General features: G+C 53.5%; 3 protein-coding genes across 3 annotated transcripts; 2 read left to right on the top strand and 1 right to left on the bottom strand.

Moving 5' to 3' along the window:
* Positions 1 to 1,971: 1,971 nt before the first annotated feature.
* Positions 1,972 to 5,157, bottom strand: N0V89_004213 (uncharacterized protein; the record flags this gene model as incomplete). The annotated part of the gene is made up of 4 exons (XM_056213001.1): positions 1,972 to 2,102; positions 2,156 to 3,542; positions 3,638 to 4,510; positions 4,735 to 5,157. 4 exons carry the CDS (start codon positions 5,155 to 5,157, stop codon positions 1,972 to 1,974), a joined length of 2,814 nt encoding a protein of 937 aa, XP_056073309.1.
* Positions 5,158 to 7,721: 2,564 nt separating this feature from the next.
* N0V89_004212 (uncharacterized protein) lies at positions 7,722 to 9,950 on the top strand (the record flags this gene model as incomplete). The annotated part of the gene is made up of 1 exon (XM_056213000.1): positions 7,722 to 9,950. The coding sequence occupies one exon, from the start codon at positions 7,722 to 7,724 to the stop codon at positions 9,948 to 9,950; it is 2,229 nt and encodes a 742-aa protein (XP_056073308.1).
* A 1,009-nt stretch (positions 9,951 to 10,959) lies between these two features.
* Positions 10,960 to 14,393, top strand: N0V89_004211 (uncharacterized protein; the record flags this gene model as incomplete). Its single annotated transcript, XM_056212999.1, has 3 exons — positions 10,960 to 11,358; positions 11,962 to 12,361; positions 13,177 to 14,393. 3 exons carry the CDS (start codon positions 10,960 to 10,962, stop codon positions 14,391 to 14,393), a joined length of 2,016 nt encoding a protein of 671 aa, XP_056073307.1.
* Between the last annotated feature and the right edge of the window lie 2,633 nt (positions 14,394 to 17,026).

Below are 17,026 nucleotides of genomic sequence, written 5' to 3'. Positions count from 1 at the left end.
CTTCTTGAGGTGACCGCAGCTGCAATGGAGAAATCGAAATTGACACATCTAGATGTACCTTTTTGGTTCGTTTGAGGTAACAGTAAGCTTTTGCGTCGCTTATCCGGTAAAGCGATGTGGTGCGTATGTTATATTGTTGAGGCAAATTGGAAACTGTGCAGCAGTGAATGTATCTATAAGCCTTTCGCCTGCTCGCGAACATTCTTTCCCAAGCTAGCCATATCAAAGGCTTCTCAAGCCCCTTCGCAAAATGTTTGCTTACAAAAGTGTGGATTTGATCTTGCGCGCTCTTCCAGCATGACCAGAACAATTAAAGATGCTAAAATGTAAGCACATACAAGCTCGTTCTCCAGAAAACGCCCGCTCATTCTCTTCTTAATTCGCCTGCTACACTTCCAGCCCTGAAATATACATTTTCTTAGATGTGGCTTGTTGAGCGTCCAATGTATGCCAGTGTAATCTGAATGACGACAGGTACGTAAGTATGTCAGTTTGTTTACGGGTCCTGTAGCGTTTGCGAATGATGACCTGCAGAGCTGTTATTTCAACTCTGCCCTTGTCAAGCATCAATTGAGGCAGGAAAGTAAGAGATAATGTGTCATTTTGGTACGAGCGTGATGGGCTACCGTGCGGTGACGTCACGCAACATATGAATGCGAAATTACCGGCAGTCATCGGTGGTTTTTGAATCATTGTTTCTCTAAAGAATTTATAGAACCAGCTAGAATTTCAAATTCAGATTAACCTAAAGGCGAGAGAGCCCGGCAGACCACCTTAGCGCTTCCATAAGGAAAATTCCTACTCAGCACACAATGAGTCTCTACCATTCCAACGTCAACCGCTCGAATGATCATCCATGATTCGGCCTCTCAAGGTGCGGCCCGCTTGTGACTAAGGGATGTTTCATGTCGACACGTTTCACTTCGATCTATCACCAATAGAGCTACCGAAATACAATGTCTTTCTTACATGTGGAGCAAATCAAAATAATGTTGATGAATGGTCGAAAGCTGCGTATCCGACAGAACCTGTACGGTTTCTTGAGCATTGTGTCGGTTCGAATGAAATGTTGTGGATTGACGCGTTTTGCATCAATCAAGAAGAAGTTATGGAATAAGCTGTCAAGTGCAAAGATGGGCTTGATGTATGTAATAGCCACAGAAGTCCTGACATGGCTTCATGATCGACTTCATATAGATTCGGTCGCGGCGCACTTATGAATTAGACACTGTAAAGTGGGTGGACGGAGGCCATCGGGCCGACCCGATGCAAGTAGATCCTCGGGCAGATGTTAAGATGGAAGAAATCTGTCGCCATCCGTACTAGTCTCGCGCCTGAATTGTATAAGAAGTTGTCCTCCAACGAACCGTCTGGGTTTTGATTGGGCGTACGCGCATGATCTGGGGGGCTTTCGCACTTGCTCTTGCGGCACGCGGCGGGTACAACTGGGTAAAGAGGTCTCTTGCGTTGAGCCTCTTCGATGCATGGGTAGACCCCAATAAGTTCGCGCTCAAGATCGAGAAGCAGCATGATTCCAGGGCACCAGAAAGGTTCAACTCAGAGCCAGATCTTCAACTTGCGATTCAACTGGTAACAGAACCACCAAGTGTATGGCTCGAGCTGAATCGTTTACATCTATGCCGCTGTTGGGATCTCCAAAGCGCTACTTTACGTCTTAGTGCACCGATTTTCGCGACCGGATTTGCTTCGGTTGATCCCGCGTTGATGCTCTGGTATCTTTTCTGCGCGTACTTGCTCATGCCATACATCATCATACATAGCCACCGCACAAACAGATAGTCATACCAAGATATACAAGACACGATCACTTTCAAACCTGCAAAACCGAATAATCGTACACCGTTGACGCTGATGCAATAGATGCAGAAGGGCACTGATATGTAATGTGGAAAGCAACATGCTCCAGATCCCAGATCGAGCGGGTATAATAAAGCCCGAGCCAAAGAAGCATCACATCACGGTGCAATTTTCCTCCTGCTGCTTTTGATTCGTGCGGCTCAACCGCTCGCGCTTCATCTGGACCTTCGAACCGCCCTTCTTGAGCTCTTCGAGGCGTTCCTGCGCCTTGGGGAATTTGTATGCTATGCACGCGTTAGCTTGTCCCTTCCTATTTGCTCAAGTGAAGTCGACTTACCAGCAGCCCTTCCGTACCACCTCTTCGCTTCGTCTAAGCTGCGCGGACATCCGATGCCAACCTCAGTGAAATAACCCATGGCGAACAAAGCTTTCGGAAGGGGCGGCTCTGCGCATGCCGCCTTGCGTGCCCAGAGGTAGGCTTCGGTATCGCTCTGTCCTAGTATACCCTCCACACCCGTCAAATACCAGCCTGACAAGGCGAGTTCAGACTGATGCTCTTCCTGCGCTGCTGCTCTCGTGTACCATCCGATACTCAAGCGCGGATCGACCGGGCAGCCCAAAAGCCCATACTCGAACGCCTGGCCTAGTCGGAACTGCGAGAATTTATATCCAAGCTCAGCAGCTTGCTTGAAAAGCGAGAATGCGTAGGGTTCGTCGCGCATGATCCGCTCGTTGCCGGTCTGCGCCTCGTAGAGCAATCCCAGTTCGTGCAAAGCGTGTGGATTTTCCGCGTCAGCATGATCAGCAGCTCGCTTGAGCATATTCACGGCTTCGCCTAGATGTCTTTGCTGACCGAGCAAGCCCTTCAACAGGACCATGCCCATCTTATACATAGCAGGCGGATCACCTAAGGCAGCGGCTCGGCGATACCATTGCACGGCCTTCAAAGGGTCCTTTTTCGTCCCTCCACCCTCTTCATGGCCCATCTCGCAGCAAACAGCTGTTCGATACGCCGCAGCTGGATGACCGGCCTTTGCAGCGGACTGGTACAGTGTGAACGCCTCCTTGGTATCCACCTGCAGACCTAGCAATCCTTGCCCGTAGCTATCCGCAAGGTAGAACATGGCATCTGGTGAGCCGGCTGAACACAGCTTTTTGACGGTCTTGTGAGCCTCGTTGATGAACTTCTCTCGATTCTTGTTCCGCGTACGGTTGTCGGCCGTTCCACCTTCATCTGCGAGTACACTAGCCGCCTCTACCAGTTTCCTCGCTAATTGAAGTCCAGTCTTGGCGTCATGCACGTTGCCACCCCAAGAATTCTTTAGGCGGTTGATTTCATCGTGCGTTACAGGGTGTTTTACAGAGCCACTTCGTTGCACCTGGGCAGGACCACCTGGCATTGGTGTTGGGTCGGTGTTATATTGTCGCATGGGTGGCGGCTTTGCGGCCTGGGGTGACGGTGTCTGAGAAATCTGTTGTTGCATCAGGCCAGGACGAAAAGGAGCTGGGTGCGCTGGCAGCGCATCAGGGTTCGTTGGCTGAGTCGTACCAGGTCGGCGGCCCAGTGGATCGCTGGGAACCCGTCCTGGCGCAGGAGCTGCCGTTCCGGGTCGCTGGATAGCACTCACGGGTGCCATGGGCGAGGCGTTCCTCATAGCGTCGGGCGGAGGCTCAGAATAGGTTGTCTCGTCAGAGTAAACGCGCTGTGGTCCAGGAGGTGGTCGCTGCCCATATCTGGGATCATAATTCTGCGGTTGACCTGGACCATAACCCGGTCCTGGTGTCGCTCTGTCTATAGTCATGCCTCTGGGAGCATGACCTCGACCGCGCGGTCCACTCGGTAAACCGCGTTAGAAGGCTGGTACGCAGCATGTTCCGAGGGCATTCCGGGCATCGGAGGGGTGTCGCCTGCCATCTCGTGAGCATTGTACTGGCCATGCAGATCTGGCTGCGATCGACTCCTTGCAGCTTGTTGATAAAAGTTGTTCGCCTGCGTGTAACCAGGGCCTGCTGTTCGGGTCATACTGTCAGCGGACGACCCAGTTGTTGGGGAGAGATGATTATCTAAGGAATCACCTCTTCGATGACCACCGGAAGGTTGTTGGATCGCATCAAAGTCAGGCATGTCGATCGACGCCTTGCTCTGACGGTCCTCTCCATAGTAGTCAGCGTACACATTATCGAGTGATGCTTCGTGAGAATATCTTGATTGGTCGTTGGGGTGAAATTGTGGCTGTTGTTGCTGCTGCTGGGGCGCTTGTTGTGGCATTGGCGGTCTCTGCTCATAGCCTTGCGGCGGTCCATAGCTGTTCGATTTGGTGCCGCCAGCAGTCGTGGGACGAGGAGGTATATAGGTGGGCGAATCCGGCCCGTGATATCCGGCTGCAGCTCCAGGCTCTGCCCACTGATGCTGGGGATCGTCATATCGTCTCTGATTTCCGGGCCCAGGCATATTCTGAGGCATGGTCATGGACCGTTGGACAGGCCCATACCCTTGTTGGGGAGGTGGTCCACGATTTGGAGGCATGCGGTTTGGCGGTAGTCGCTGGCCCCGCCCGGAGCCCTCGTAGTGTCCTGAGTCGTGCCGTTGCATGTCCGGTTGACCTCCTCTTCCCATGGGCGGACCCCTTTGCTGCATTGGGGGAGGACCTCGGCCTCTGCCTGGTGGCGGTCCCATCCCCTCTGCCTTGACCTGCATTGTCCGGACCCAGATTCATCAATGCCATGGCCTCGTCCATAGATCCCGCTTTCGGTCGTGGCTTGATCTTTTGCGAGGGGAAGGTCGGAAACGGGTTATCTTGGGGAATCGTTGTGGGAGACCCGGGCGCCATACGAGGACGTTCTCTTGCTGTTTTCGGTCAGACGCTTTCCTGAAACTCGTCGAACTCTTGCTTGTGATCATATCCTGAGAAATACACTTTCCTGCAACTTACCAGCTTGGGGTGGCCTCATGCCTCCCTGACCCTGATTCGGAAGCGGTCCCGCACCTCCTCGACCCATTGGTTCTTGTGGAGCTCGTTGTTGCGGTGGTGGCTGGCGATACTGCTGGTCGTAGCCCTGGTCCTGCGAAGGCCCACGCTGCCACGGCTGCTGAGCCACATGGCCATATCCACGCTGCTGGCCATGGTCCCAGCCCCCGCCGTGGTTGTAGTAACCATCATCCCATTGTTCGTATTGCCCTTGGTCGTAGCCGTAGGCATCGTGCTGCTGGTCGTATTGGGCATCATAGCCCGCGGGTTGTCTCCCCTGCTGCGGGGCACCTTGATTGTAGTATTGCTGCTGTCGCGGCTGCTGTTGGTACTCGTCGTAGTGCTGTCGTTGCTGCTGTGGGTAGGCCATTGGCGCAGGCACGCGGTGGCCCTCGGAAGAGGCGCCGACGCGCTGATCGCGAGGCTAGTTCGACGTTGGGGGGTGCTGCGGGCGGGCAGCAAACGCAAAAAGTGCTTTTGGCTTGTTTGAATACACTGGCGCTCGAATAGTCGCTTCGTGGAATGCGATGGTAGCGACAAGCAATAACGGGCTTCTTCCAGCCTTTTAGTGGTGAATGTTGTTGTAGCTGTGGCGGGGAAGCGCGTTGTTCGGGAACGGGATGTCAGCCAGCTCGGCAGGGGTGAGCTTTAATTATGAACGAACGGTAATCGAATGTGACCAGCACACCGTACAAGGGGCTAAATGAGTGTTACTATTCTCAAGGCTGTGAGCTGGCATGGGCAGCAAGCTTTCCGAGAATTGGGGTTGCAGGCAAGTGGGCGGTTTCAGACGCCACACAGCAGCTGGGATCTTCGACCTGCCGACCCCGGAAGACGATGCTGGTTTCATGAGACAGCAAATCAGCGTCAAGCCATGCCTGGCGCACACTGGCCTTGCGGCATTCAATTTGCGGCGTCGCCTACCCGCCTTATGCCTCAGGGAACAAGCCAGCTATTCTCTCAGAAGCCTCATTTAAGGCACCCACACAGGGGCCCGAGCCAGGGCGTGTACTCGAGCAACGAGACGATCTCACCGTAGCAAGACTCTGAACTCAACTCCACAACATACCCAAGTGCCATGCCAGACTCCAACAAGTTTCAGCTTCGTACGTCCCTGTACGCATTCGACTCGTGTCAAGCATTGTCTGCACGAGAGGCTCTGGCGATCGTGCAAAGGACCCAATGACAGGAGCTTCCCCGAGATTTCCGTCCCTGTTGATCCCTTTGACGTCGCGCGCGTCTCCACTATGTCGTCACCTAGCTACTTATCAGCACGTATCGTGCATTTGCGTGCCCAGGTGAACGACCCTGCACGTGATGACAGGCTGCGCCACAGTGGCGGGTGACTCACGCTAACCGTAAGAAGTCGTGACTTTCAGTCTCGTGCTCATTCATCCAAACCATCACCATCGACTGCCGGCCCATCGTCATTCCATTTCAGCTCATTACACCCTGCAATTCTGCTCAGCCACGCCTCGATTGCGCACCCACCTCCGTCGGTTAGCCACTCGGTTGACAGCAAAATGCCGAGCGCAGGGACGTACATCAAGGCCATCGGAGCGTACGTATCTCAAGCATGGTTCGGAAACTCGGCATCTAACACCTGACAGCGGAGCCGCACTATGCATAGGTGGGCCAGCACTTGTCTGGTACGTGACACCAACAGAAGAGGAAATATTCAAGGTCAGCTTTCCGATGTAATGCCTGCATTTGCCACGTGCCCCTTCAACCTCACAACTTCTTCAATGCAAAAGAACTCAAGTAACCAATGTATCTAACTTGAAGTTTCTCTAGAAATACAACCCAGACCTACAGAAGAGAGCCCTAGCCCAACGCGAGGTCCGACAGCAGGAGTTCGACAGCTTCGTTTCGCAGTTGAAGGAAGCATCGAGGTCGGACAAGCCTAGTAAGTTCTACGTATTCCCCCTAGAGGTATCTCGCGTTAAGATATCAATCTAGTTTGGACCGCACAGAAGGAGATGGACCAGAAGCGCGCCGCGGAGCATGCGCAACGCTTGAGGGACGAGCAAGCCAACCTAACTGCTGAAGCAGAGAGGCGACGAGCAGAAATCCGGTCGAGCGCGCAGTAAAATTTGTTGTGATCACGTTGAGTCCTCTGCATAATGGTGTATATCAAGCCTGACCTTTCTTCGCTCTTCAGTTGAATTTTCTTTTGCCATTGTCTTGACTCTTACAGCTCCTATCATTGTATCATTCCCAGGTCAACAGTCCGCTCATAGGTCAAGACACCAATACTATGTCCAAGTCGCCGAAGAAACACTACGCCGTATACAAGATCTTCTTCGCCTTCCCCACAAACGCATCATCCATCCTACTCCCACTAATGAAACCCTTCTTTCATGCTCCGAGCTCCTTCAAGACGTCGCATAGCCTAGTATCCTCACTCGGCAGCTTCCAGCCTACCTGCGAAGACCTCCGCTCAATCTCGCACACAAGCCCATACAGCTGGTGCACATATACATTGGCATGAATTCGATTCGCAAATGAAAATCCCGATGAGAATGCGCAAACACTCTAGCTGAGTTCAGCTAATGCATATATTCTTGAAGCACGCACGTGAACTTTCAGCGTGATACACCTACAAACAGTCTGGCTATATTACGCGCTAACTTCCGTGCTCAGCATTTGCTTATTCTAAGGTGAACAGTGAACTCGCTTAACGTGTTACTTCTCGTCTTCACCAGTGCACTCTTTCCACTCACACTCACCGCACACTTGACTTTTATTGTTGCCTTGACACAATAATTCTCCCAGCCTTTTGTTTTCTGGTGCCGACGGCGCTTCCTCGCATGCTAAACTCACCTCGCCCGCACTCTCTTTTACGACAAACACTTTCTTAATTGGCCTCGCCCAAAATTTTCACATTCTCAACTTCAAGCTGCATACGCAAATACTCATCCAAGTCTCGCATCAATGGCCTCGAACCGTGTCAAGATGCCATCACCTCAGCCCGTGCCGCCATTGTTGCAGACGAGTCTGTCCATGCCGTCACAAGATGTGCCGCAACCCGTCGCAAACGGTGCTTCTTCAAGGGACCCCAGCTTGTTGTTCCAAGGTCGTCCTCCTCAGCCTGATGCTGCTCTCGCGTCCAACTTTGGACCGAAACTCGAAGGAACGCGCAAGTTCAGTCTCATGCCCAGCCCTGAATCACCACCCTCGCGCTATGGCGTATGCCTCCAGCAGATGGCAGGCAACGCTGTCACCAACACTACATGCTTGCGCGACTACTCCAGCTACCAGGACGCATGGGCTGATGCAAAGGCCTCCGCAAACAGCAAGAAGGCAGAGCTAGAGGAGCAGATGAAGCTGGCAGGTAATCCTTGCCCGGACTTGGATATCCTCCCGGACACTTTGCGGCGCAACTTCACTATCACCGTGGATTATATGTTCCGCTGGCGATATCAGGTCGATCCAATGAAGAACGATACTAGTACCAAGGTCATTGATTTGCAGCAGTCGGAGAAGCAACCATCAGCCCCAGGACCTCAGAGTGAGAGACAAGATACACCCGCCCAGGTCGACTCTGCTGAGGAGATCATGAAGATCAAGCGGGAGCTAGGTCGCTCTCCGTCCGCTTCTCTTGCTAATTACCCAACGCTATCGCCCAGCGTCGATTTTCTGCAATCCGGGGTAGTTCCAGCAAATGTTAATAGGAAATGCTCTGACAATGCCCCCATCCAGATCCTCGACACTTCTCCCAGGTCACCTGATCATGATGGAGATACTGTCGCTGACGACGACAGCCTTTTCGGTGATATCACCGACCACTTCGAAGGCGCAGATGTAGCCTTGTCGGAAGCAGTCCAGCTTGAAGCGCAGTCGGTCGAGCTGAAGGAAGCCGTAGCTGAAGTCGACAACCAAGGTGGTGCTCTTCCATCAGTGACCAAGAAGCGAGTACCTCCGCGAAACAATGACTTAGACGCAGCCACAACCGAAGAAAGCAAGGCCGATACTGAAGCCCTAATCGCTCCCAAGCCTCAGATGACTTCCGCCCCGGTGTATTTCGGTCTCTACATCACCTTGTCCAAGCCACCGACTCCAGCTGTGACATACCGCATCCAGCTCAACACCTCACTGGGTCAGGCTGAAAGCGACATGAAACTCATCGCCAGCAACGAGCTTACTAAAGCCCTTGCGCAAGGCACACAAGACGATCTGCACCTTGATATGGAAGAGAATAAGATTGACATCGTCAACCTTGTGAACGGGTCCTGTCTTAGCTACGAAATCGTCAAAGGTGATTTCACTGAGGGAAAGTTCCAGAGTGAGATGGAGCTTTCTGGGCGTGTGGTTGATGAAGAGAGCCATACGAAGCGGATGTTCGAGGAGGCTTCGGCAAGGCATGAGCAGATTGATGGGGATGCAATGTCGGAGGCGCCTGCGATAGAAGGCAGACAAGACGAATCAGTCGAGACTCTGGCCGACGTGTCTGAGGCTACTGAGGCAACACTCTTTCGGAAGCGAAGCAGGAGCCCAAACCAAGAACCGGTTTCGGACAACGCATCCGAGCAACCTGACAGCGACCAAGATACTCCCTTTGCTCCCCCCTTCAAAAATAGCAAGGTGCAGTCCCGGCGCGCTGGCCGGATCGAGAGTCACGACAAGAGCGCTGACAGGCAGCAACCCACTCCAATCGCTCTACATGCCCCGATCAAGAAGCGCGGTAGGGAGCCCGAGGAGCCTACCTCAGCTCTAGCTGAACCACCATCAAAGAAAGCTCGTAGAGGCTCAAACGATGATATTACGGTCCAGGCTACCAACGCACCCACGGAAGAAGTTGAGGACCCCAACGCTCTCTACTGCCGCTGCAAGCAGCCCGACAACGATGGCCGCCAGCTGATCGGTTGCGATGGGGAGCAATGTCCGAACAACCAATGGGTGCACTTGGAATGTGTGCCTGAGGTGACGGAGACGCCGAAAGATGAGGGAGAAGAGGGAGTGGAGAAGTGGTACTGCCCAGACTGTGAGCCCACGGCGTTCGAGCAGGTTGAGGAGAGTGAGTACGAGAAGAAGATGAAAGTCGGAAAGAAGGGGGTAGCTACATCGAAGAAGGCCACTGGGAAGACGGGTGGAGCTGGAGTGAAGAAGGCTGACGGAAGGAAGGGTGGAAACGCAACGAACAAGAGGAAGTTGATCCGCTAGAAGTTGAACTCACAGAATCGAGGTCTTACTTGAACTTTGGGTCGCACGTGGAGTAGGAGAGATGGAAATTGATACTAGGAGATATTGCTCAGGCGATTGGTGGATTCAATCAACAGATACCGTTGGGACCAATTCGAGCATAGCTTAGCATAGCATATCATAATAGCCCGGCATCAACATAAAAATGAACTACAAAATAAGAAAAAACCTGTCTACTGCTAAGTCATCGTGTTATGATAGTTGTGTTGAGGTTCCAGTGTTGCTGCAGCTAACACAACCACTAACCATCGGAGCCACACCCGTTGATTGTTACGCGACATGTGCAGTGCGCGTCCGGCGACGCCGCTACGTTTCAACTGCAACCCCCACATCACAACAAACAACTACTTTCGCGGACTAAAATAGAACCATACACGCCTGATGCGGATCACACAACCTTGGAAGCGTTCTCAAAATTTCATGGTAAAGCCATACTGGTTGTAATGGCAAGGTCGCGGACGCATAGCTGCAAGCCACGTGTGACATGGTCGGAAAAGGGGCCTGCATGGGATACAATAGGTAGGGAGAGGTCTCAGAGCCAACACATCGAGTGCTACTGCAGGACACGTCCGGACACGGGTCGTTGCCAGACAACGACGACGCGGTGGATGTATATCGGCCCCGCTCCCCCTCACTTTTGTACTTACTACAACATAACGTCTTGTGCTGTCGCTCATCCTTGTGTCTGTTATTGCTTTCTATAGGCGCTGTGTTGTTTCTTATCATAAGACATTCCAAGAACAATGGTGATGAAAGTGACGCTGGCGATGTTCTTCGCGAACGAAGTGTGGGCGGTATATGGTATCGCAGTTCCGGGAGACGACTCATACGGGGTGTGTGTCTTCAAGTGAATTTTTCGTAGAGTACTGACATATCACAGGGAAATTGGCCATATCAGATGGGAGAGGCAGTGAAGCGAGACGAGACAGCAGTGCCGTTGGAGTCCCCTTTGCCCACAGCGCACTCCTTCATGCACACCAACCCGTCTCCTACCATCTCAGCTGCTACAACCAATGCATCGATTGGCACTCTCGAGCCTTCCCCCACCGATAACGTACCATTTAACACCCCTTCGGCCTTCCGTTCAACAACTCTCGATCCCGCCCCTACGGCATCATCACCAGCCTCAACACCGACCGCAGCACCCGTGGATCAACTAGAAACCGGCGTCAAGATCGGCATTGGCGTCCTGGCTGGCTTCCTTGGTTTAATATTGATCGCCGTCCTTGTGGAAGCATGCTATTTGCGCCGGAGGCGCAGGGAGAAAGCTTTGCAGCGAGCGGTGCAAGAAGTAGAAAGCGGGGAGAGGGCGGAGATGGCATTGGCGAACCTAAAGGGCAGCGAGGAGATTGTCGTGCTGGAAAGCCGGGTGAGCATTGTGTTTGATGATGTGTCTGATGATGAAGATGATGAAGATGGCGAGGAGATGGAGCGGGGAAGAGTGAGGAATGGCTTGTCGTTGCCAAGAAGGGGTTACTGAGAGGAGAGGGTGGCGGGAAGCTACAGGAATGGCTGATCTCGTTCCTCGGGAGAGTTGAGACATCTGAAATATGTTGGCTGGAAAGGGATCTTACGATGATGAGGTGGATGTTGAGACGATGGGTGCGGTCTGGATAACTGTCAGCAGATTGTGTAAGCTGCATGTTTTTGGAAGGTGTATGCGTAATTGTTTAGGAAAGTGTGCAGGAAAAACAGCTTTGCCAATGAGACGATGATTGGATTAATCATGTTTCGTATTTTTCCGGTTGCATTGGTCCTCGTCTCACGCGAGCAGCTTTATTGGCGACTGCCAGATCGAGTTGCCAAGCATATCACCTTCACCGGTCTGTGTAACCTTGATATCTCCATGTCTTCATTCAGATCAAGCACAATCTCTCCTCGCATCTCACTCACAGTTTGTACACCTCCAGACACTATCATGTCTGCCATGTACAAGGCAATCGTCTTTTGCCTAACGGGCGGTCTTCCGCAGACTGCGATTGTTTACGACCAGAAACACGCTTTCGCGACCCCGCGTCAGCCTCGCACCGCCGAAGAAGTGGCCGAGCAGGTGGTCCAAGCATTGATCCACGCAGACAAAGGCGGTGCACACCTCAAGCGCGCTCTCGACGACATCGTTGGCGGGTACGGCTGGACCGAGAAAGTCGCGGAGTGGGCGCTAGCGAAGCTAGAACAAGCCCTCGGCGAGGCGGAGAAGCTCCAAGGCCCGCTCAAAGAAGCATACATCAAGGCCTGTGACGCTGCAGTCGCGGTCGAAGGGTTCGTCAAGGAGCACCCGGTGTTCGTGACCGTGATTGCTGTGGGTGTTCTCGTCACCATCGCGCCGTGGGTGCTTGAAGTCCTGGGTTTCGCCGAGCTCGGACCCGTTGAAGGTATGTTTGCACAGATATTCGTGTCGGTGTAAGGATGTACACAGCATACACAGTAGCTCACAGGCGCTAGGCTCATTTGCGGCAGCATGGCAGGCACGATACGCAGGATACGTGCCCAAGGGTTCGCTGTTCTCCTTTTTCCAGCGGCTGGGCATGGTGTGGCATTAGACGCATTGATCTGAGGACCAGATTGGGGTGAAACTCCGGTCAGAATTGAATTGGAAAGGCCCTGCTTTTGACATTCCTGGGGCTTCCATCAGGCCCTTCTACGCTATGATGTCATTGTTCATGCGACGGGTCAGGGTTCTGCGGCGGGAGATGCCGTGGGCAGCGATGCAGATAGAAGGTACACAATATATTGAAGCATCTCCATCGGTCCGAAATCGTCGACGATCTGTGTAGGAGCGATGGTGAGGTTGCAACGCGGACCGCGAAAGCACCGGGACACGCGCCCCACAGTGACCAAGATTTCGGCCCAACCCCAAACGGGTTGAAACCTCCAACGACCGCAGTCTCCCCTATTGTTGGACTCATGGACGAGCTTTACGTATTCGGCTACGGTCATAACAATCAATTTCCCAATTCGTTACGCACAGACGGCAGTCAGCGACATGCGTATCTCGAGGTCAAGACCCTCTCCACGCCAACATGCGCTCTGCATGCGAAGAGCATCGAGGTAGTATGGGCTTCATGGTGTGATCTGATATGTACGCTCCACGCAAGTCTCTTACACCATCACCTTGTTGTTGCGCCATCTGTGTGATCCTTTCAGTGTGGCTGAAAATTGCTGCTCATTGTCAACAACCATTGAGCAGATGCATGGACTCGTCAAGAATATTTGGGAAGTCAGCTGAAGAAGACCTTGGCATCTATGTTCGACAATTGCATGATCTTCAACTTTACTGCAGATGTAGTCAATGCGATGCAAAGCTTTACATGGACTACTGCAGCACTACAATTCCAATTAAACTCTTTCCCGATTGCACTACGTACCAAGCTGCACCAAACGGAGTCACTGACCCATCACACAGTAAAAGTCGACTCTGCCTACTACTACTATGGTACATCCCTCCTTGCCGCCCAAATCACCACCGTGACCTCGCTTTCCACCTCTTTCGCTCAATGCCCCGTCTTCTTCGGCCGACGCGATACTTCCGGCGTTCTAGGCTTCATCGTTCCTTCCAATTCCTCCCTCTCCATTTTCAGTACGCCCGAGGAAATCGCACAAGGCGCAGATCCCATCTTGACGACGTCCTTTGCTTCAACGCCATGGACAATCAGCGACATCCACTTCACAGCCAGTGACGCCGTGTTCGCTCACTTGCAACCGCAAGGCATCGATACAGAGACTAGTACGAATATCAAATTCTCTTCCCTCCAGCACCTCCAAAACTTCCTCGAGGTCACCTCCCAGCACCAGGACGACCTCTCCGATGGGATAAAACGCACCATTTTCACATCAACACGCAGCACGACCAACACCGCAACCCTGACCACCCTCTCTCCAAAAGGTCAAGTCAAGACTCTCGCCACAGACCGCCGCTTCGCCCGCGCCGCGGGCCGCGATCCCGATCACAGTACTAGTATACCGCAGCCCGTCCCATTCCTTGGAGAAACCGCCATCACGAAGATCGCAGCGGGGGGCCTGTATACAGCTGCGCTCGCCGACGACGGGGAGTTGTATCTATGGGGCCAGGCGGCAGCGGGTTCGCCGGGGGAGTTGCACTGTTTGGCAAAGGAAGGCGAGGACGACGATGAGTATGTGCGGACTGTGGATGCCGGAAAGGACGTAAGGGTTGTTGATGTTGCGGTTGGGGCTGCGTATGTGCTTGTTGCTGTAGAAAGCGAGGGAAAGCGGGAGGTGTGGGGTGCGGGGGACAATCAGTATGGTGCGTTGGGGTTGGGCGCGGCCATGGATGGGAGGGAGTTTGTCGAGGTTTTCGTGCCGGTGAAGGCGCTGGAGGGTAAGCGGGTCAAGCAAATGGTCTGCGCGGGGATGTCAAGCTTCGTGGTGGTAGATGCTGACAACTAAGATGGGCACGAACATTGAGTTGAGGATAGGAGAACTTGCGAAGACCATGAATTGGATTGAACAGGGTAGCGGCGAATTCGTTCGTAGGGTATAAGACTATTGACAGGAGCCCGTACATGGCCAGGCATAACATCGTCGCGGAACAGGCTTAAGATCCAACAGCAAGTGAGTCCAACAAAGAGCCTCAATCTATCCAGACCAAGTTTGAGGTTACGTAGTTGCTGTTCAGCGGGTGCCGACCGGAACAACACCGCGATCCAAAGCAAGACTACCGACGACTTGAATCAGGCTAGGTCTGTTCCACTTCGAATCTGGGTCTGTCAGGCGCCCCGGTTGTATGACCGTAGATAACACCTGAAGGCTGGCTGCTTGGCTCGCTATAATCGGTGTGGACATGAATTCTAGTCGTCTTGTGAATCTTTGGAGATGTGCGGCGGCTAGGTAAAGACGTGGTGCGGCGAATGCGTGTAAGCCGCCTTGGGATAACCTTCTCGAACACCGGACGCAGTAGTGGACAGCAGGCGAGGATAATTGCAGTACTAAGCTGTGCATATATACAAGTCATGGCTGCGGCAAGGTCGTCGGTCATGTCTCCACGAAAGTCAACTCGGATAATCGAGATGAGGCGAAAGACTGCAACGAGGATATTGCTGATAGGCACGTCAGTCATGTCAGCATTGATGATGGGTGGGCTTATGTTTCTCGCACAGAAGACCCATGCCAAAGATACAGGAGATGGCAATCTTGTGAGCGCGCCGAAGCTGAAGCTGCCAAACAATAAAGTGCGGGAGCGACCATATCACGGCATCCACGATCATGCCCCATACGACTTTGACGATTTCAAATGGCTTTATCGTTTTTGGGTAGCAGTAGTGGGGATCTTCGAGCGGGATTGTCCAATTATGCCGAAGTGGTCGACAGTGTAAGAGGTAGACAAGTATCACAGCGACCAACTAAGCCATGCTGAGGCCAAGACAAGCGTATGCTAATGGGATTAGCTTACTCTGACAGCGGCAATGGGAAACACAATGAAGCAGCGGAAGATGCTTAGCTTGGTGTCTGTACCTGTCAGCCGCAGGCGAGAAAGTGTGATTCTAGTGAAGAAGGTCCGGATGAAGAAAACCACAAGCGCCCACCTGACCAAGGTCAAGGCAACGGCATACGGGAATTGGCATGTCCAAAAAATCTGGCAAGGTCAATATTTGCTCTCCAACCGTCCAACGGTAAAAGCACAGACCATGGCCGTGACCTCCAACTGCGTCTTGGTCAAGGCATAGGCGTGCTCGCCCGCACTACCAAGCGTGATCGCTTCGAGGCTGCATTAGGAGAATACTTGTGCCAAAGCAGTGCCAGAACGACCATACCGAGGATTGCTCCAGCGAAGAGTGAATACATGAGCAACTAGAGAATGTCAGTCCCCCGAAGTTCGGCACAAAAGCTTCTTTCCACGCTGTGTTGTTACCAGGGCGGCCAACAGCAACGCATCATCATTGGTCAGTTTGACTTTTTTGGCCGTAATGTGCTTTGCCACGAAGCGGGCTGCCATGAAAGCCGTAGCCATGACGGTTAGAAACACGTGGACAGCGACATAGGTGCGGTGCTTCGTCATGAGATGCCGAGCAGGGCATGAGACTGAGGGCGTTCCGAAAAGAGTGCGGGAATTATACTCGGGCGGACGTATACATCGGGGCGGATGAAGGAGATGCGATGAGTAGGAGAGAAGATGGCACGGTAGATGGAGTGGGGCGTAGGCGGAGTGAAGAGCGCGGAAGGATGGCGGCACTGTGGGAAAGTGCGACCGGTTGACGAGGAAGCCGCCATGTCCCAATCAGGCAACTTGTAGACACGACCAACGGTTGCGCAGTCGACGATGGGCTGTCATGTTTCGGGTTGTTTTGGCAGACGCGCAAACAGCTGCAAAGACAGGCCCAGCGGTCCGGCTGCTGGCGGAAGCCACCTCCTACCATGTCGACGCATCCAGCATCACCCTTTCGCATTCGCATAGAAGTCGGAGGCTACAGCCCAACGCCAGTGCGCGACTATGACTCTCGAGAGCGACGTTGAGGAGCGCTGCAGCCTGAAAGGGGCTCTGGTCGTCCGCGAAATGTACGACTGCCTCATTCGCAACAGGCCGCGGCAGGGAGCCTAAGCACGTATGCTGACGCTGCCGGATCCAGCAATGCATCATGGTGAGAGCGTTCCTGATTTCCAAGCGCAAAAAGGCGCCGAGGGCAGCGCTAGCGGATCCCCCGGCAGAAGCCACAAACTCGTCCGCCACGCCGGCTGTGGTGGTGCACTGGGACCCTTGGTAGCCGTGAATTTGGCCGCCATGGACAGAGCACAGCCAACGAAGCCAGCGCCAACGCCTCTGTCCAGCTGCACCGGCCCGCCCTCGTTTCCTGCCCGTCGGAGCGTCGCGCTGATGCGGACGGTTGGTGTCGAGACTCGCCGAACTGTTGCGGTCGCCATGGCGGTGCTTGGGCTTGTCGAGACTGCTCGTTCCGCGGGATGCCAGACCCCAGGGACGCCGACGACGACGACGACGCGCAGGAGTCGTTGATCGCTTGGGCACTGAAATTTTAGGCTGTCAACACTCGCCCACTCAGGGCAGCCTGCGCGCAGGCTCTCTCGTC

This window comes from Didymosphaeria variabile (assembly GCF_027946475.1).
Source record: "Didymosphaeria variabile strain IMI 356815 chromosome Unknown scaffold_3, whole genome shotgun sequence".
In the NCBI taxonomy this organism is placed as follows: Eukaryota; Fungi; Ascomycota; class Dothideomycetes; order Pleosporales; family Didymosphaeriaceae; genus Didymosphaeria; species Didymosphaeria variabile.
Note: the sequence above shows the minus strand (reverse complement) of the source record. Positions and strands in the feature narration are given on the sequence as shown.